At 32.0% G+C, this 21,272-nt stretch overlaps 3 protein-coding genes across 4 annotated transcripts; 1 reads left to right on the forward strand and 2 right to left on the reverse strand.

Moving 5' to 3' along the window:
- Nucleotides 1-1,385: 1,385 nt before the first annotated feature.
- Nucleotides 1,386-6,338, forward strand: LOC130796878 (uncharacterized). 2 transcript variants are annotated; one of them, XM_057659299.1, is made up of 8 exons: nt 1,386-1,797; nt 3,333-3,444; nt 3,537-3,597; nt 3,697-3,735; nt 4,896-5,008; nt 5,204-5,441; nt 5,526-5,572; nt 5,676-6,338. In XM_057659299.1, the coding sequence occupies exons 2-8, from the start codon at nt 3,337-3,339 to the stop codon at nt 5,847-5,849; spliced, it is 780 nt and encodes a 259-aa protein (XP_057515282.1). In that variant the 5' UTR covers nt 1,386-1,797; nt 3,333-3,336; the 3' UTR covers nt 5,850-6,338. The 2 variants fall into 2 exon arrangements, with proteins under 2 accessions (XP_057515282.1, XP_057515281.1); XM_057659298.1 differs by having other exon boundaries at nt 1,391-1,644.
- A 1,012-nt stretch (nt 6,339-7,350) lies between these two features.
- LOC130828484 (secreted RxLR effector protein 161-like) lies at nt 7,351-8,192 on the reverse strand. The gene is made up of 3 exons (XM_057694470.1): nt 8,168-8,192; nt 7,991-8,109; nt 7,351-7,707 (listed from the first exon to the last, which is right to left on the reverse strand). The coding sequence occupies exons 1-3, from the start codon at nt 8,190-8,192 to the stop codon at nt 7,351-7,353; spliced, it is 501 nt and encodes a 166-aa protein (XP_057550453.1).
- Nucleotides 8,193-12,439: 4,247 nt separating this feature from the next.
- On the reverse strand, nt 12,440-17,414 carry LOC130796879 (uncharacterized). The gene is made up of 5 exons (XM_057659300.1): nt 17,275-17,414; nt 14,669-14,805; nt 13,919-14,004; nt 13,629-13,708; nt 12,440-13,494 (listed from the first exon to the last, which is right to left on the reverse strand). The coding sequence occupies exons 2-5, from the start codon at nt 14,669-14,671 to the stop codon at nt 12,788-12,790; spliced, it is 876 nt and encodes a 291-aa protein (XP_057515283.1). The 5' UTR covers nt 14,672-14,805; nt 17,275-17,414; the 3' UTR covers nt 12,440-12,787.
- Between the last annotated feature and the right edge of the window lie 3,858 nt (nt 17,415-21,272).

Genomic DNA, 21,272 nt, shown 5'->3' on the forward strand with positions numbered 1-21,272 from the left:
AAATGGTAATATATGCTTTTGATTGGACACAATTACACAATTAATTAGAAACATGAAATGAACATGAAAAAACCCTAAGTTTTAACTTTTACATAAATAAGGAGAATCATAAATCTATAATTAGAGAGGATTAAACATATCCACAAATAAATTGTCCAAAATAAATAGACTTTTTTAATTGGAAATGTTTTGTAAATCCCCAAGAATAATTAATTAATAATGATTATTATTTATTCACCCAATTTATTACGCACTATTACATTTGAACATATACCCCAACATTTTAAATATTTACTACATTTCAATATGTGCTATATTCTAATTATTTTTAAATTTATAAAATATCATTAATATCAAAACATTTCAACTATAATTTTAACAAGTAGCTCTACATTTTAATATGTATCCACACAAAATGAAATGATGTATCCTCTACATTGTAATATGTACCCCTGCATATACATATAACATGTACTTCTATATTTTTAATATGTACGAATACACTTTAATGTTTCCCTACATTCTAATACGTTTTCCCGAATATCATTCATGTTCGATTTAGATATAATGCAAGTGTATGTATTTGGCCACATTGTTAGAGGAGAGAGAAACTTTTGTTTCATAATAAAAGAACACAATAAGGAATGAAAATGCTTATGCTTATGCTAATTGATTTTAAATTTTTACCACTTTATTGATTTTAATTGAATCCTCCTCTTATATATAGGATGAAAAAAATAATAATTCATGCAGGGTTAAAGTTTAACATTTTTGCAAATTACTATCTTAATGTTTGTTTTTTGCGAATTATAGCCACTAAAGTATCAAAGTTTACAGGTATAGGCTAAAATACTATTTTGTTAGTCAGAAATTTAGGTTATGTGGTCGGAGTTCTCCGTTTTTGTACTAAACCTATAAACTTTAATATTTTTATATCTGTAATTTTCAAAAAATAAACATTAAAGTTATAATCTGCAAAAATACTACTCCCTCCTATTCAGCTGAACTGTCCCATTTGACTTTTCACACTTGCCGAGGCAACATTTTAACTCTTAATATCTCAAATTATGCTTAATTAAAAATTATAAAAAATTGATATTAATAATCCTTGTATTGAGACAAATCAAACAAGATCCCATATGACTATGTTTTAACTTATAGATTAAGAGTAAAATACAAATTAAGAGTGATAAGTGAATAGTGCCAAAAAAAAAATGGGACAATTCAGCTGAATAGGAGGTAGTATAATTTAAGAGGGTACAAATAATTCTTTTATTAATCCTATAATACTAGTCGCAAAACATGTTACCTACTAATTTGTACTTTTTCCCCTTTTTGGGAAGAGTTTAACCTACTTATCGGTTCTTCTTAAAAATTTAATAATAAGGAATTTTATATAGTAACAAATAACAATAGAGTGTGTCAAGTCAAAACTTCAATAGTTATGGTGTTACAAATAAATAAAAATTTCAAACTTTCTGGTTTCTAAAATTATAGTTATAAATAAATAAAAATACAAATAAATGACAAAATAGTTTATCAAACGCCTCTTTGGCAGTTGAATCACTTCCTTATTTCCGCCATTATTGCGTTCTTAGTAGCAGTTACCCGGTCCCTACTTCATTTCCATTAGGTTGGTCAATGGTAAGTTCCTTTAGCTCTTTGTTTTCATCGAACTACCCATATTTACCCAATCAAGGCGCACTGCTAAAATATGAATTCTTGACGAGTAACAACTGGATAATGAACCAAAAATGTTGAAAAGAAGGGGAAATTCTGCAACTTTCATCCCTTCAAGTTAACTATTGTCTATTCTTTGGCCTTTTTTTTTTTTTTTTTTTACATTTTGTGAATTCTTCATGTTTTCTGAAACTCTTTACCCTGCATACCAACTGTTTGTTGAAATTCCTAGGAGACAGATTTATTGGTTTTAACCTTTATTGTTTATCTTAGGTTTATACTAAATTCATTTTATTTGGTTATTTTGTATGTTAATTGTTGGAAAAATGATCCACATGTGATCTCACATCAAAAAATGGAAAATGAAACTTCATCGGGTTTATATGCCTTCAACTCTTCTCTTGCGGGTCTTGTTATGTATTTATCATTTATTGCCCGTTATCGGATGATGTGATTGCAATGATGTAGGAAAATAATATTTGATGGCCATAGCCGGTGAACATTGCTTGTTGTAATTGGAAAATTTTTATGTAGTATATACCTCATTTTTTCAAGGTAAAATACAGCTTAGTAATTATGGTTGTTTTTGGGTTTCCACCAAAACAAGGTTTGCTTAAAAAAAACAATTTTGAACTTAAAGGGCGAAGGAAATTAGTGATGTACTGTAATCTTAGTTTTTTCCTAGTTGAATATTGAGTGTGATGATAATTTACCTATTATTAAACTTTATTGCTTGTTGATATTGGAATTAAGTGCTTGTTGATTTACTTTAATGTGGATATATGATCAACTGATGCTAGTTTAATGTTTATTGAACTTGAATGTTTTTTGATTTACTGAAATGTGATGATAATTTACTGGCTTTTGAACTTGAATGGTTAACTGATTTACTGTGAGGTGGTGATGTTTTACTTGTTAGTTGAACTTAAATGCTTGTCGATATTTCTTGCAGAGAACACTTAAAATTAACATTGAACCGTACAATGAGCTCTTTCTTGTTCTCCGACTTATTATGATGATATGTTACCTTTTGAATTTAAGGGGCATCGGAGCAATCATAATGTTATATCTATCCATTGTATAGGCCATGGGGCTATAGTTTCAAGTATATGTTGGGATTTCTTTTCTATGATTCTGTTTCGCTTGATTGTATAGGCTATGTGCATTTTGTATTTGTGCGAAGTCACATATAATGATGTTTTTTTATCAAGGGTTAGTCAGACACAATTTAATTGTTTTAACAAGAATGAAGTTGCATACATCCAACTCCTAAATCCTGCCTAACTGGAAGTCACTTAGCGGCGTTGTGGTAATGGAATGTTATTCTGTTTTTTTCTTCAAAGCTCAAGTATTCTTTTGAGAGAACTTATTTAGGTTGTCAACATCTGGGATTCTGTCAATTCTTCAAGTTCCAAAGCATCAAACTTTAACTCATGAATATGGTATTGTTGAAGCTATAATTTCTTAATTGCAGCACTAAAGTATGAAATGTGTAAAATTTCTGTTCATTTTCGTTTGTCGGTTAATGTGTTGGGTCGCATACTGTGTCTAATGAACACCAACACCCTCGTATGACAAATGCCACCATTTTCGGCCTGATAAATGTTATAGGGCTCCATTCTGATACTATGTTTATCCTCAATTTCTGACAGAACAATGGAAACAAATGAGAAGCTGCATGACTTTGTGGTTGGCTCTGTGCCCACAGTGATTTACATTCCTGATTTCATCAATGATACTGAGCAAACCCAGATATTGAATCATGTAGTTTCTCCGCCTTCTGACTTTTGTTGTAGAATAATTGCTTCACCTCAAGCATAACTCTGACATTTACCATCTCTGTGCTGTCTTCGTAGGTCTATCAAGCACCTGTTTCTAAGTGGAAAACACTCAAGCATCGGAGGTTGCAGAATTGGGGTAATGAAAGATGGCATTTCGCACATAAGACAAATTTGCTCATGCTTACACCATAGTATGGCTGCTGAATCTGTGTTGCTGACCTTTTTTGTTTTGCAGGGGGTGTAGTCCATGAGAAGGGTCTTATTGCGCAAAATCGTAAGTCATAATATATCTGAATATCTCTTTGTTGGGTTTAGAAACTTTCACTTGTATGCATCTTCATAACTGTCTGAATGCAATCCAATATTCACTTTGTAAACCTTTTTGAGCTTCAAATCTAACAATCACATTTTACAATAGTTGCCAAATAGGTTCATGATTCTGCTTTTTGTATAAACATACCAATATTCTTTAGTTGCAAGTTATTACAATGAAGCAGCTTAAGTTTTACAAGCTGAGTTTATCAGTCAGTCACTGAAGCTATTCCATAGCTATTTGCCCTCTAAACTAGATGTATGAGATCCATATGATGACATTCCTTATAAAATAACTAGTATAAAAACTCGTGCAATGCACAAAATTTTAATGTGTGTGTGCACGCAAGTGTGTGCGTGCAAGCATTGCGTGCGCGCATGTGTAAAGAAATCTTATAATAGTAATTACCTAATTAGTGACGGTTTAAACTGAAATAATTATTAATAAAGGTCAATTTCAAGTCTCAAATCAAATAAACCAATCGATTTTTATGTTGTTTAAATTCAAATAAATGTAATTAAGCCATACTCCCTTCTGTCCAATATAATTTGCACCAAATTTACTTTGCATCAATTCCCTTTTAGTAATGTTCCCCACAATCTCTTTTTATCTCATCCACATTCTCATACCCTCTTTTCATCTCATACGCAATTATCTACCCCTCTTAGATGTGCAAATTATATGGGACATTATTTTTTTACTTTTAACTGATTGGTTTTTTGAAATATATTTGAATTATTAGCTTTTAAAGGTGATTATTTTCGCTAAATAATTTCACTTCACAAAATTATCTTACGTAGTTCAATCTAAGGCAGAATCATATTAATTTTTATTGTTTTTAAAAAATGGTAAAAATCAGTCTAAAAATGACACTGTTAAATTACATTTGCCAAGTAAGTCAACATCAGCAGTAAAGTTGTTCCTTTTGGTGGAGCTTTTTGAGGATGAAACTTGAAATTTTCCAGTGTTTTTATTATATTATATGATTATATGATATGATGGTTTAATTTTAATGCTTTCTGACTCTTCTTGCTCTGTGTTTCTGCATAAGTATCAAAAACATATTTTTTTAAAATATTGTCTCAGAAATTCTTAGGTTGTCTGCTCAATTATTTTTGCAGTGCCTCCTTGGCTAACCAGAGTAACGCAAAGGTTATACGAAGAGCTTGGGATATTTCCTGCTGCACCCAATCATGTCCTCATCAATGAATACCTTCCTGATCAAGGCATAATGGTTCGTCTATATTTTCTCTTCACCCATTGTTCCCTTTCCTCTGTTGTTGCGTAACAAGATCCTGCATGAATATATATTGACTCAAATATAATATATATATATTATCAAAAACCATGTTTTCTCTCTACTTAATGGAATATTGTCGGAGGAAGTAATTAGCAATTCATATTTACATTAGTTTCTGCTATAATGTAGCCTCACCAAGATGGACCAGCTTATTTTCCGGCTGCAGCTATCTTATCTCTTGAGTCTCCTGTGGTAATGAACTTCACTCCTCATGTGAAAATGTTTGAAAACAACGGCACAACAGAATCTGAAGTTGGTTCTCAAAACACAGAACGAGATGCATTAGTACAATCAGACAGACCCAGTAGCTTTTCTCTCCTGTTAATGCCTCGGAGTCTGCTGATTTTTAAGGACCTTGCATACTCAAGTACTTGACAGAACTTCTTGTCAAGCTTTTGCTATCTCGTATTCATGGAATAACTAATGATCAATTTAAAAATGGTACTTTCAGATTATTTACATGGCATAGATGATAAAGCAGAGCAGCCTTTCAATGGGGTACGATTAAAGATCAAATCAATGCATTAAATTTTAGATAATCTATGTTACAAAATCATTTTCTCTCTACTCCTTGATGTCGGGTGCTGGTTTTATGCTGCAGGCTGTGAATCTTAACAAGGGTATCAAGGATTCTGGATTTGATGGAATGTTGCAAAGCCCTACTTCTGCACAATCAGCAACCGTAGATACTAAAATTCTACATCGAACAACAAAGAGGGTTTCATTGACATGCCGGTTAGTGTTGAAGGTTCGAAAAAATTTGATCAAGATATAGGTGCTGCCTGCAACTTGCCAAAAACTTGATTATTATGACAATATGGTATTCCTCTAAGTATTACAAAATTTCCATTTGGTATGTTCTTGAACGTGCCCTTTATCATTAATCTTTTAGAAGTATAAACTTGATATCACGATATAATTGGACCCAAACCATAACTTAGAGGGGGCAAATTTCCTATAGTTCATGGATACGGGGTCAATCGAGTTATATTTGGTCAAGTATGCAATAGAATGTGTGTATTTGGTGAAAGCATGTAGGTTAACGCAAGTGACGCATGTTTTTAACTTAGGGTTTGTTTATACATTATGAATGACATCAGTCTCTATGGATTGGGAATTATGGACGAATATATGGTATAGTGAAGAATTAGAATTTTTCTCTTACACTCAATTCACTCAAAATGTCCCTTGTTTTGATGGGGCCAATGAGTTTTAGTTCTTTGGTTTTCGATTATAACAGAATATAATATAATGGTTAATCAAATCATGTGCACTTTGATTTATATGAAACTGTTGATGATGTTTGATATCGAGGTTCACTCGAAAACGACCTATTTGTTATCACTAACTAGCGTAAGGTTGCATACATTCTATTATTTTGACCCTCCAAACCCCAACCTAAATGGAAGCCATCTAAGACATTGGGTAATGGAATGATAATTACTCATTTCTCCCAAAATTTAGTTGCTCCTTTTGTGGTTGATCTTTTGAATTGTCATATTTCTTTTTTCATAGTGCTCCTTTACAAGAATACAAACACTTTATGATTCTTGTATGAATAATATCTCAAAGTAAATTTACATTTTTATTCGATACTGAAGATTTCACCACACGCACAGCAATATGGACTCAACAACAAATATTAAAAAACATTTCAGAAATAAAAGCCTAAATTACTTTGTTCATTGATTTTCACTGTGTTTTCATCTGTTTACAAAGGCACGAATCAGTGCTAATTGAGGAGCGAAAATAGAGGAAAAAGGGCTTAAATAGCCCATTACAAAAGAACTGCCAAGGACAAAAGGACATTTTTCCAGCTGCAGAATATTCTTGTTTATACTGAGTTTGATGCTAGTAAAAGGAGATTTTGTTGTGTCGTAAGGAGAGAGCACACGCGCATTTTTTGTGTAGCGATACTGGAAATACCGTTGGCCTTAACGTACACTCCCCCTCAAGCTTGAGAGGAGGAATTGCAAACTCCAAGTTTATGAAGAAGATTAGAATGGTGAGTTCTGGTGAGCACCTTAGTAAAGAAATCTGCTAGTTTTGAAGATGAAGGAATCTAAGTTGGATGATAAGTGTTATCATTGACTTGCTCTCATATGAAGTGTTTGTCTATGACAACACGCTTTATACGTTTATACTTCCTCTGTTCCATTATATTGCTACTGATAGTGACATTTCTCTACTGAACTTGTCACCATCAGTAGCAAGTATTTCAGAATGGAGGAAGTAATAAACAGGAGTAGAGGCAATAGCCAGGCCTGGTTATCACACTATAGACTAGCGCAACCAATGTTCTTAAGTCCCATGTCCTTGAGTAATTGCTTGAACCACATCACCTCACAAATAATTATAACCATGGACCTGTATTCAACCTCTGCACTACTGCAAGCAACTATGCTTTGCCTTTTGGAAATCCAAGAGATAGGAGACTGACCTAAAAAAATACAAAAACGAGACGTAGAGCTCCTAGTAGTGGGGCATCCTGCCCAATCACTATCATAGTAGGCAGTTAGTGTAGCTTGAGATTGATTTGTGAATAGTGTAACTTGAGATGAAGAGGAGCTTAAGTATCTCAAGACTCTTACTGCAGCTTGATAATGAACATCTTTGGGACTATTCATAATTTGCTTAACACATGAACAATATATGTAATATCAGGTCTTGTGATGGTTAGATAAATGAGTTTTCCTCAAGCCTTAGATAAGGTTCGAGCTTGACCAGTAGTAGTGTGCAATTTGAATTCACATCCATAGCCATAGGTAACTTTAGAGGTTTGCAATTGTCCATGATATAAACTTTATGTAAATTAAAGATTGTGTTTTTAATGAGAAAGAAAGATCTTGTGAAAAGTGGTCTACTTGAATACTTAAAAAATAGCTTAAGTGCCCAAGACCTTTCATTTTAGAAAACTTTGGTTTGATTAATGTAGTCAATATGAGTGTGACTGCCGATGACAAGGATATCATCAACATAAGTGAAGACTATAGCTATAGCATGAGAAAGATCTTTGACAAAGAGAGAATCATCAGCTTTTAATTCAAAAAAACAAATCAACAATTAAGAGCAGTATTTAATACAAAAAATCACTGTCTAGGGACTTGTCTAACGCCATAGAGAGATTTGACAAGTCTAAAAAAATGTGACATGAATAAGATTTTTTTGTCTTAGTGAAATCGGAGGTAGACTCATGTAAACAAGTTCACGCAAGTATCCATGTAAAAAAGTGTTCTTTACATCCGTTTGGTGGAAGCGACAAGAAGTAATGATCTAATTGTCACCATTTTTGCCACAAGAGCAGATGGTGGAAAATTTTGGAGATAAATATTTTGTTTTAAGAACATAAATGGTGGAAAACTTTGTATTAGGAAATATTTGATAATTGAAAAGATTTACATAATTTAACAGGATTGAATGAAAAATGTACAAAATATTATTTTTTAAAAATATTTTTTTAGAAAAATAAAAAAAATAGTTTTGATTTCATATCCAGATCCTAGAACCGTTAGATCCTAAGCTCTAAGGGTCTGGGTTTGGAACCTAATTTTTTAGACTTTATGGATGTGGGTTCGAATTTAAGTATAGTTGGATCCGACCCAAATTCGACCTATGCCCATTCCTAATTACTTGGGCAACAACTGAAGATCTTTCCTTGGACTAAGTGACTCGTTCTGCATTTTTATTTTGAGATCATAGATGTCACTATCTATGAAATATGTTTTAACTTTCTTTTTAATTTGTCTCATTAAATTTACCTTATTTGCATTTTCAGCAATAATCTGCATTCTTTTAATTTTTATCCACACATGCAACTTTCATGTTCACTTTTATCTCATGTGTACATTTCCCCCAATTACTTATAAAATACCTCTTTATTTGATTTTTTTTAGGGCAAATTGCAAAGAAATACCTTATAAAATCAGTTTTTTGTAAAAAAAAACACATTTTAAATTTTTTTTTAAAAAAACACCTTTTAAGAGACTTTTTATTAAAAAAACACCTTAAATCAGTTTCCGGTGACTTTTGTCAACTTTCAGGCGTTGACTATGCCATTTGTCAACTTTCAGGCGTTGACTTTTGAGCTCAAATGGCATAGTCAACGCCTGAAAGTTGACAAAAGTCACTGAAAATTGATTTAAGGTGTTTTTTTTAATAAAAAGTCTTTTAAAAGGTGTTTTTTTTACAAAAAAAATTTTAAAAGGTATTTTTTTACAAAAAACTGGTTTTATAAGGTGTTTCTTTGCAAATTTTCCTTTTTTTTTTATAATTTTCTTACAAATTGTCAATGAAACAAAATTGGTTGGACAAAATTTTCTTACAGTCATCTACTTTTATTAACTTAAATACCGTAATATTAAGGAATAATTTATTTTATCTTATTATTATCTGAGAACCATCTTCATAAAATACTTATATCGTAAGAATTTCACACGACTTTACCAGCTGGATATACAATGGGGTGTTTGGTACATGGCTTTTACATTAGCTTTTTGGTTAGTTTTTTGCTTGTTAATTGGTTAAAAAGCCAAAAAAAGTATTTGGTAAATGGCTTTTAAAGCAGCTGAAAAGCTAACTTTTAAAGCAGCTGAAAAGCTGACTTTTAAGCAAAAATAAAAAAACTGCTCCAGCTAGCATTTTTGGTTGGTTTTTGGCTTGTTGCCTGTTGACCCACTTTTTCTCTAATAAATAGACAACTGTCAATACTCAAATTTACCAAACATCTCTACAAACAATTGGCTTTTTCATCAAGCTTAAATGCCAACAAAAACAATCAACATTTACAACTAGTCAAACAAGCCAACTGACAACAGTCTACAGCCAATTGCCAAACATCCCCAATAATTAGTCTAATGCTATTAAGTGCCCCACCTAAAGTGGTGTTTGGGGGGTATTATATCTAGGCAATTTACCCTTGTAAATGATAAAATTAACAAAGAGATTGTTTTCGATTAACTCTTAAAAACATACGTCATGTGTATAGATGGTCATGATTCCAACTTCCTATTGGACCCATCTCTATTTTTTTAGAGTTTGGGTCTAATTTCTTGAGACTCAACGGATACAAATTTGGTTTCGGGTCCAAAAAATTAAATGAGTTTAGACTAACCTATTATATAATCCAATATATTTATTTAGACTCAATTTCAACTTGTATAAAACTTATATAGACACACTTTAGTATTAATGAAGCCTTTAAAATATTAAAAAAGTCTAATAATTAAAGCAAAACCCATTTGAGACCCTAAACCCTTCTCAAAACTTTTAGACCCTCTCGGTCCGTTTGGTAATCGGTACTAAATGGTGGGAATGAGAATGATTTGTAGTGTATTCATGATATTTATCTTGTCATTTCTATGGTAATGAAAGTTTGATCAAAAAAAAGTTTTTTCCTTCATAATTTTTCATTATCATCTAACACTACATGTTCAAAAATGCATTAGAACGGATTTTGTTAAGAAAATAAAATCTTTGAAGGAGTTTAACCATGACAACATGAGCGACTACCTGGGGAGGCCCAACACCCCTGGCCGAATATGCAATTATTTGTATTTTTAGCTTTGGTCCCCTTATCAATATATGATATATAGTTAAAAAAGAGTAAAAATATGACAAAAATTACTATAACTCAGTGGTTTTAGTTACATATTTATTTTCTTGAGGTAAAATGATCAAATCCTAATGTTAACATTTGTTTTTTTATAAACTAATAAAATGTTACTTTTTATCTATTATAATCTTATATTTATCCTTTTTAGTGTGTGTTTATATTTTTTCTTTCTTAATTTTAAAAGTATTTTTATTTTTGGAGATTTACTAGAGTAGTAGAGTGAAAAACACTAGATTTTTTTTCAAATGGGATAATTAATGGAAGCTTTATTTTTATTTGCTAAACATAATTTTTGTTATGATTTAAGTTTATTTCAATCTATATGATTTAAAAAATTTTATAATCTAACTAGTTTTTTATATAGTAAATAATTTGCTAGTATATCGACTCTTTGGCCCCTCTAATTTAAAATCCTGGCTTCGCCCCTGCATGACAATTAAACTTGTCAAGAGATATTCCTACCAAAATTACTCTAATTTTCCATTATCATTTCCACCATTTAGTGTTGGTTACCAAACGGCCATAAGGGTTTGAGTTAGAACCATGACTATTTAAAGTCATGTAATTTCACATAAATAAAAATTGCATATAATTTAATGATTTATTTTAGTACTTTACATTACAAGCTAGACATATTAAAGGGAAATCTTTTTTTTTTTGTTGGAAATTTTATGTGACCTTGAGTTTTTGGCTTCTTTAAAAATGTTCTTTTAATCTTTGCGGTGACTTTGAACTTCCATGTTTTCCATGTGGTACATAACTAAAATTATTTATGTTTTGTCTACTTATTGGAGACAAATCCTTATAATTAGTCAATTTTTTTAATTAATTACTTTAAAACTATAAGTGATCACTTTAACATTAAAATATTTTGTGAGTCAGCTGAAATATTTAAAATTTGTGTTTTGCTAATTGAAGCTGACCAAATTGTATTAATTTTGAAATTGACATTCTCATGCAAAATGCTCTAAAGCATTACTCCCTTGTATTTGATGCAATAAAAGCCCCAAGATTTACCAAACTCTTTAGAGAAGCTCAACGATCAGGCGCCATGATTGTTTATGGAACAGAAATGTTCATTAATCAAGCTTTCAATCAATTTGAAAAATTTACAGGCTTACCAGGTTGACTTTTTATTTTGACTTTTACTATTTTTAATATGTATGATTATAAATTATTAAAAGTCGATATTAGTAAAACTACGTAAAAAGAGAGCAACAATAACATTTTATGGCCTCAAAGTCATAAAATGACTTTCAATCATGTAATTGGAGTTTAGAAGGTCGAATATACGTTGTCATCATACCTTGTTAGAAATAACAAAAAAAATGTTTATTGTTAATCATTTGATAGCAAATATCATATGTAACTTTATATGCAATCTTCCAAAAAGAATAATCTGATAATATTTTACTTTGATCATCGTTTTTGTGTACATATGAACACTCCAAGTCTCCAACTAATTAAGTTACTAGTTAGTGAATGCTCAAACTAATGTCTTCCATTTTTCTTTCTAACTTTTCATGTTTTGAAGTTGAACTACAGCTCCAAAGGAACTTATGAGACAAGCTAGTCTTGGAAAAGAACACATGACTTGACTCCTCAAGTTACCGGGCTATTTTTTTAATTTAAGTTGTTCTAGTATTTAAACAATTTTTTTCGATGATTTTTGGTTTGTTATCGTAATTTTTATTAATAAACAACCAATAAAGAACAACTAATTTAACCAAATACCTCGTTATAGTTGGATCATCCGGCTACTTTAATAGTCAACAAATATACACTATTTTTAACTAATCAAACATGTCAACAAAAGATACCAGAACAAAAAAAGAAAAATCAGTTTACCAAACACACCCTTAAGTAATTAAAAACTAACAACATTAACATTCCATCACCCATAAGAATTAAAAACTAAAAAAATAAAGTAATTATTCGAAAATTATTTACATATCTAAGTTCTCTTGTTTCAGAAATGATTTTACATCCATCCATCAAAGTTCGCTTGAATTCCACCAAAATTTCACAAAAATTCAATACAAGTTGAAGGAATATAAAATCTTTTTTCCCCATCAATTTGTGCCAAGAATTCAGATTTATTTTTATCTATTAACCTGTGATCTTCCATTCAACACACTAAGTACCTTTTTTGGCACTGGTTTAAAGCAGAAGTTAGAGTTACCAGAACCATCACCAACTTTACTCTTGCAAGCTCTAGCTTTAGCCCTCACATCCTTCTCGAACGAAAGGTACGCCTTAGGGACTGACCAATGACCCTTTCCTTGAGGACTCACATACACTTTATAATGTTTCGTACTTCCACCATCCATCCTATCCATCCTAGGCCTGTGTTCGATAGTCCAACCAGCACTTAAAAGCATCGTCACAATTTCATCTCTTACCAACTGTTTACGATACGATGCTGATCCAAAAGAAAGCTTCTTATTGCTGTTAAATTTCACCTTGTACTTGTTGCTCTTCTGATTTATATGCTTGCGCTTCTTTGAATTTCCCAATGGTTCACTGCTTGCTCCTTCAGTATCTCTTTCGAATTTGGTGGGCCAACTCATGTTACCAATATGAGAAAAGCTTTTCTCTTCATCAACGAAGATTTCCCCTGACAGGTTTACGAGTAGGACTAGTCCCCGCATTATTGAATCAGGGTGTTCCATAAAAGAAGAAATCGATGGTTCATGTTTTCGAGACAAATTGCTTGTTTTTTCTCTTGTAGAGCTTCCATGGTATTGTGCTGGCAGCAACATGCATAATGGTTCTGGCTCTTCCGGCAAAGCATCTATCTCGCTTCCACCTGAAATCCGATCACAGAAGAATCTTCAATCTATGTTATGATTGAAAAAATCGGGACACATAAACACCTACATGGAAATTATGACTACATAATGATCTGATCCGATATAAACCAAAGAGCAGCGGGTTGCTTACCCTCCGTTGGTATAGAACAGCTTTCACAGACCCAGTTAAACGTATGATCGATGCTTCCTGGTGCTATACCCAAGCAATACCTACATGGAAATTATGACTACATAAGAGCGCAATTCATCAGAAAAAAATTGTGTCTTCATTATAGAACTTTCGAATTTTCTTATATATGCCCAATCTTTCATCAATGAAAACCAACACCTGCAACATCCTTTATAATCGAAAACTGCTTAAGAAAGGTATTGGGTGACCAACGTCAATGTAACCACATTGAACAAGTGAGCATAACTTACTGGTGCACAGAAGAAGCTGAACACTTTGAGCAGTCGAGTAGAGCATTTGAAAAGCCCTTATGTCCACAAATATAGCATATTTCAATCTACAATAACAATAAGATCTTATCAGACAACTTCAAGTACGCATTCAATTCAACAAAAAAGATAAATAAAATATAACAAGCTGATCATGTCTATGCAAACATAACCAAGAAAGAATTAAAATGCTCAATGTTTTTAGGAATAGAAGGTTTAAATCTATGACATCAGAAAATAAATTATCAACATTCCCATATCAATGTCCCTCCATAGTTTCCTAATGAAATGTGTAAGTGCCATACCAATGTCCGAGTATCAAGGATCGGACACAGGTATGTAAAGCAAAATAAAGAGTCCAAGTAACGTACTTTTTTAAATGAGGGAGACAGTTAAGTTCCTTAACCTGGCTAACTGAAAAAGGCAGCCAAATCTCCCTCCACAGTTTCTTGTCCCTCCATATATATATAAAAGATACCTATATAATGCTATAATGACACTGGAATTGTTCAAATCCTTCAGTCAAAAGCCCTCCTCCAAGAAAAAGAAAAAAGAAAAAACAAACATACATACACCATGACACCAATAATGAGGTAACCTATGATAAAATAGAGAAAAGTAGTCAACAATTTTTTATGGGCATCAGAAGCCAAGGGCCTTGCTATTTTAGAAGTAATAGCTGCAAAACAAAAAACTACGAGAAAAGGAGACAAAAGAACAACAATCAATTACCATTATCACCTACAAATAGGCAAAAGTAGAAGGTGATAAGTAAAATATTGAGTTTCCTTTATCTCGACTATTATTCAATCCTAAAAGAAACCTTGAAGAATTCAGTAGTCTTTATTTCCCTAATTTTCTCGGATTCCCTGCAAAATATATTTCATAGAGATGTAAGACAAAGAAAATAAGTCTGAAAAACTGAAAAACAGGAGCAAAATCATGTCAAAACCCTATGCCCTTCACCCCACACCCCAAAATAAAAGGCCACCTTATCTCTACAAAAACAAATTATACTATTACAAAAAGTAATATCTCCTAATGAACTAACCACAGCTTGTACAAACATTATGTACAAGTTCTCACCAAAAACTACAAGATTCATGCTACTTAGCTGCCCCCGGAACCACACCTATTTTGATGGTCTCACTTTACTAACTTTGATCATAAAACTCACCAATGTATAAGAAACAGAGTTAAGGGGTGTATCTTGTTAGATTTGTATAAAAACATACTTCCAAAATAGTTTTAATTTTTACTAATGGAGACACTGGAAAAGCCACGGACAAAGTATTCAACAAAACTTTCTGAAATATAGCCTACACCCCACTCAATGGAACTACGGGCGAAAATTGTCAACTTCGTCCAACTTAAGTAAGATTCGGCACAAGGAATGTCAATAATCATTATCATGAACGACTGCAATCAGGAAATCCTAATGAATATCTGGTTCATAGTCAATATCATGATCATATGAATCTCTAGTCAACTAAGAGTTTAAAAACAGGTGGTGTTGGAATATGTACATATTCTATTGTAGCAGCCAAGACTGAAGATTAGTAGCAGGACAGTTTTCAAGTCATCCTATGTTGCAATCCCAACATATCAAACTCATCACATCAGATGGTGGTGAAGGATTTCTAAAGGATCATGATTGCTCACACGTGAGCAAATAGTTCTAACTAAAATTTTTTATCGATAGTCTTGACTAGTCCACTTAGTTAGTATTGCTTAGCGTGTCTTTAGCCTTAGGCATAGTTGTATCTGTTCTATATATATTGTGGTTGTAATCCTTTGTTGTAACTTAATTTTGCTTGATGAATAAAACATTATCTTTGGTAAATTCTTAATTTTTCAATTTTGAGTGTGTTTTTTACCTTTGGGAAGGTTCACCTACAAGTTAGAAGTCTGAAAAACAACCAATTGTATCTAAGTCTAGTTGTGAAGGATGTCTAGTGCAGCCCCAAGGCCACTTGGGTAGTAAGGTTCTTAACTGAGCTAGGAGTAAATGGTTTACACAGTGTGTCACACCTTATTGTGACAACCAGTTCTCTATCCACGTAGATTGCATTTAGCTAGAGAAAACATCTCCATAGATTAGCTATCATATGTTTCTACCAAGCATCAATTAGCTGGTCTTTTGACAAAGATTATTTCCTCTAAACAGTTCAAACTTCTATCCGGAATATTTACTAATGTACATATTCAATTCTATTAGCCAAGATTGAAAATTAGTTGCAAGACAGTTTTCAAGTCATCCTATGCGGTAATCCCAACATATTAGAGTCATCACGTCACATCCATTAGGATGGTTTAGAGGGATCTCTAAAATATCACATATTGCTCACACGTGTGCAGATGGGTTCAAACTAAAATCTCTTATAGATAGTCTTGACTAGTTCAGTTAGTTAGGACTGCTTTAACTGACAGCAACATGTTTTCAGCCTTAGGCCTAGTTGTATATGTTCTATATATATAGTGGCTGTAATCCTTGGTCGCAACTCAATAATTCTGGATGAACAAAACATTATGTTTAGCATATTCTTAACAGGTGCCCATAAGTGCCATGATCAAGGTTTCATGACAGAATTTAGGACCGAAAATTGAGGAATTTATTGCAACAATCAAATATTTATCGTACAAGAAAACTATGCATTCTGTCAGTTTGCATAAAGGAGCCTCTTAATCATATTTCTATGGGTCTCTACAAAACGTTTAGGACCTGTTTGGTTCGGTGGAAAATGTTATCCTGGAAAACACTTTTCCACTCCTCATGTGTTTGGTAAGACAAGGAAAACACTTTTCCGCTTATCCTGAAAAACTAAGAAGCCAATTTTCCTTTTCTCACCCTCAGGCCTCACCCTCAATTTGAGTTTTCCATCAAACCAAACACGAGCAAAACTGAATTTCAATTGAGATTTCCATCGGAAAGTTAACATTTTCCATCGAACCAAACACCCCCTTAAACACAAACACGAGAATCGTGTCTTAGTTAACCAAAATACAGTCGATCATACATACATTTCCAAGCTGATCACATAGGCAGTACTAGCAGCACTATAAAATTATGATACTAAACTTAGTTTTATATCCCTTAAATGAGAATAAACGAGTTTAATTGACACAATAATCCGATTCCAAACCCTATTTTTTCACGTTAGAATTATGATCTTCCCCAAATATAATTAGGCTCAGACATCAACACATTAATGAATTCCAAATTCCAATGCAAACCCAGATAAAGAAAAGCAAAAAATAATCTGACTTTCCATGAAAATGAATCTTATCGAATAAAACATTATATTAATCGATGAAAAAATACACAAATTAGACGTTACCTTGATGAATTGATGATGATGAAGAAATACAAAGAAGAGGTCGAGAGATGGAGAGAAATTGAATGGACTTCTGGGCAACAAAAAAAAAGCGTTGGGTTTGAGTAATTATATGCAGAAGTCTCTAAATAGTCTCATCGTCCGTACTCCGTAGATAATTGAGGTGATATTTTTAAAACTGTAATTTATTTTTTTTATTTTATTTATTATATTGCTATAATTTTTGTGATTTATAAATCAGAATTGATTGATTAGGATTTTCTAAATTTTAATCCATTTGTGAAAAGTTTTCCCTCCCTAGTCTCTACGGGCTACGGTAATGTGTTTGGCCTAACGAGTAATAGTTGGTAGTTTAATAATTGAGATCATAGTGATTGATTTGACCAGATGATTTTATTAATTAGTTTGAGCAGCTGATTTTCTAAACCTGTTGTTATAAACAGCTTGTTCATTAATAACTTATTTATAAAAGTAAGTTGTTTCAACTAGTTAATATACCAAATATTAGCATTTAATGGTTTGACTACCCAACCCTCTATTTCTCTCAAAATAAGCTAAAATTGTCCAATAAGCTATTTTGACAAATATCCCAAATGATAAAAACTAAGCAAATTAAGAAAATAATAAATGAAATAATTTAGTGTTTGAGAACAAGTATTTTATTTCATATTATGAATCAATCAGAATTCTCTCTTAAAAACGAATTTGTATCCGAGTCTACTTGGATTCGGTCAAGATTCAACGCGTTGTCATCCTTATATAAGTCTACACTCATAGAATTAGAAAGGCCTAAATTAATACTTTAGGGTTTTCTATATAAATCGAAATAAAAAAGAGGATATCCGAATATCTGATTCCACAAAATTTAATAGAAATTCAGATTTAAATTAGATATCCAATTTAGAAATCGATATTTAATCTTAAATATATCTAATTCTAAAAATTTGAATAAACTATACAAATCTTAAAAATGAATACCAAATATTACATATCAATGAATAATTATGGATACGCTATCAAGTATCTCAATATCCAGTCGGGCTATCTCTGATACGTACCCGATTGGTCATCCCAATTCCCGACTTCACCATTTTCAGCCTTTTTTTTTCTTGTATTTCTGTATTTCACCTTATTCTTGTAATCCTAACTCTAGTGAGTTCAACTACTTTTATTTGTTTTGTCATTAATTATTTCATCAATTATATCTTAGTTCACTTAATTTTTGTTTATCTTACATCCATGTTTGTGTAATTTAATTTAGGGAAAATGGGATATGTCCATTTTACCAATTAATATATGAATTAAAGATTAAAGTGGTTTATAATTATTGATGTCATATTAGTTGGTAGATGTATGTTAAATTATGGTCAAAAGCCAAAATTATTGTTTAATATGATCAACCCTCCTTGTTATACAACAATGGGAATGATTGTATATCTCTACTTGATTAGCCTTTAGTAGGCCGATATATATCATTTTTATGCTTAGATGAGAATATAAAATCTAGTCTAGTGATATAATTTTCCATCCAAATTATAATTCTATCACAAATTCATGAATTAATTATTGTGACAATTGAAAGGACGATTTTCCGATAACCATAAGCTTTCCATGATTCATATTTTGGTAAATAATATTCAAAATTTGCGTTTAAGATCAAGAAGATACGCTGTATTTTTGAAAAATTTTATGTCATCAAGTTATCTAGGGTAGGAAATTTTTTTACTTGTTAAAACAGTAATAGTTAGTCCTATATATAATTTAACATGTTTTGAACATTGAAAATTATAATCAAAATGTAAATGAAATGCTTGATGAGAAAAGTTGAACTTTGGGCTAAAAAAATTATTAGGTCGAAATTTATAAATTACGAGTGTTAGGACAAATTAAACTTTAAACTTAGTGTTTAAGTTTGGTGACTTTAGGGCACCTTGATGATGAATGTTGGTGCATGGGCATTTGAAGATGTGTGTGATGAGGTGATGCAAAGTAAAGAGTAAGAAGTTAGTGTTGTTGCATGTGCTCGAACAAGGTAGCATTGGGAAGAGTCGTGCCTTGAATGAGAAGTGCTCGATCAAGTGGGGTCTCTGCTTTGTTTGCAACTTTCTATGGAGAGCTTGATAGTTTAGCGTGTCGTGGGCTTTATTTCCCCATATCATTGGCTATATCTCTCCTTATAAAAGGGAGTGATACACTCAATTAGATGTTTGATTTTAATCATAAGACCTAAAAACAAAAATCTACCTTCTTCATTCTCTTTCTTCTAGTGTAATACTCCATTGTAAGAGTTTTCTCTACTCTTAATCAAAGTTAATTACTATCCAGGATGTAATTCAAGTCGGATGAACCTCATAAATTTGACCTCATAAACATGTTTAGGGATGTACTTCATGAAGTTTGGAATCATAAACATTGTTTAGCCAACATTGAACCTATCTCAAGAAATTTATCCAATTTTAAGAACAAGATGTATATGATTATTTCATAGTAAATTTAGGAATGGGATGGATTTGGAAGTTCATTGAACCTGATACTGATCTGACCCTGATTAAGAATTTGAATTTAATTTTTTGAGACCTTGCGAATTCAGGTTTGGGTTTGGGTTTGTGTTTAGCCCATTTTGTGGACTCATTTAAGACTCTGACCTGTTAGACTTATTTCAGACCTCTTAAACCCGACTTATTATACAACCTAAAATCAAATATTAATTTGTTTGAAACCTATTTCTACATTTAGCAAGACTCAATTAAGACTTGTATACAACTCAAAGACCTATTTTAGTATTAATGAAACCTTTAAAATTTAAAAAAGTTTATTTATGGATAATTAAATTAAGACTCATTTAGGACACTAGGCACATCAGACTCAACGGGTTCGGATCCAAAATTTTCAAATCCTAAAAGTTCGGGTACAGATTTGGGTCCATCCACTAGTGGAAAAAACCTTATATGTTGCAGTTTTATCTTGTAATATGCTGCGGTTTTGACACGCAACACTAGTGATAGCAGCTAGAGGTGTTCATTCGAGTGATTGGGTCGATTTCAGATGGATGTCATTCGGTTCGATTGTATTTTGGATTAGTTACTTTTCGGATGCGTGTTGCAACGTGTCACACTCGGGTCGGGTCGGTTAGTCACGGTTCGGTTGAAGATCAATTATTCGAGCTTTCGGCTTAACATTGGTTCGGTGTCGGTTGAAGTTCGTATCGAGTGTCAATCGGTCTCGGGTTGTCATTGGTTAATAATTGGTTTGGTTTTACTGGGTACAGATCGGGTTCAAGTATTTTTCAAGTAGAATTCGGCTACAAATTACTAATTACTATCAATCGAGTTAGTATCAGATTAAGTTGTTAGTCATTTTTTAACGGGATATTATCAATGGTACCCCTGTATTATAATAATTTATCAATGGTACCCACGTTAATTCCAATGGTAACCCCCAATTATATGCTAATTACAACCGTGACACTATTGTACTTTTTTCCGTTAAATGCCGTTAAATCTCGAATTTGACCTTTTCTTCTTCTTTCTTTTTCCCTCTCCTCTTCCTTCTCTCCTTTCATAGTAGTGTTTGACGTCATTGATTAATATTTTAGTAACTTTTGGGTATTTTTCTTCTTTCCATGGAAGGAGAGCATGAAGAAGAAAGGCAAAAGGGAAGAAGAATAAAGTAACTATGGTTAGGTCAAATTTGAGATTGTAACACCCCGAGATTTTTTGACGTCATTGATTAATATTTTAGTAACTTTTTGGTATTTTATAATTATTTTAAATTAATTTTGAAGTAGTTTTAATAAATTCCTTTTATATACGAATTTAAATATTAATATATATTTATATTAAAAATACAATTACGATTCTATATAAAGGGGTTCGAATCAAAATAATTATTTTATTTAAAATGTGTGAGCATACGGAGGTGAGTTCTTAATTAAGCCTCGCAAGAAGATGAATTTAGGTAAATAAATAAATAAATAAATAAATAGATAAATAATATAAAAG

The sequence above is a fragment of the Amaranthus tricolor genome, chromosome 12 (assembly GCF_026212465.1).
Source record: "Amaranthus tricolor cultivar Red isolate AtriRed21 chromosome 12, ASM2621246v1, whole genome shotgun sequence".
Taxonomy (NCBI): domain Eukaryota; kingdom Viridiplantae; phylum Streptophyta; class Magnoliopsida; order Caryophyllales; family Amaranthaceae; genus Amaranthus; species Amaranthus tricolor.

Excerpts from the sequence above, each read along its gene's own strand:
- LOC130796878 (XM_057659299.1), top strand. The coding sequence starts at position 3,337 with ATGGAAACAAATGAGAAGCTGCATGACTTTGTGGTTGGCTCTGTGCCC. Across the intron at positions 3,736-4,895 it reads GGGTCTTATTGCGCAAAATC|TGCCTCCTTGGCTAACCAGA; the intron begins GTAAGTCATAAT and ends TTATTTTTGCAG. Across the intron at positions 5,442-5,525 it reads TAAGGACCTTGCATACTCAA|ATTATTTACATGGCATAGAT; the intron begins GTACTTGACAGA and ends TGGTACTTTCAG.
- LOC130796879 (XM_057659300.1), bottom strand. Across the intron at positions 13,709-13,918 it reads TCAGCTTCTTCTGTGCACCA|GTATTGCTTGGGTATAGCAC; the intron begins GTAAGTTATGCT and ends ATTTCCATGTAG. Across the intron at positions 13,495-13,628 it reads CTGTTCTATACCAACGGAGG|GTGGAAGCGAGATAGATGCT; the intron begins GTAAGCAACCCG and ends ATCGGATTTCAG.
- LOC130828484 (XM_057694470.1), bottom strand. The coding sequence starts at position 8,192 with ATGGCGTTAGACAAGTCCCTAGACA. Across the intron at positions 8,110-8,167 it reads GTTAGACAAGTCCCTAGACA|CTGATGATTCTCTCTTTGTC; the intron begins GTGATTTTTTGT and ends TTGAATTAAAAG. Across the intron at positions 7,708-7,990 it reads ACTACATTAATCAAACCAAA|CAAATTATGAATAGTCCCAA; the intron begins GTTTTCTAAAAT and ends TCATGTGTTAAG.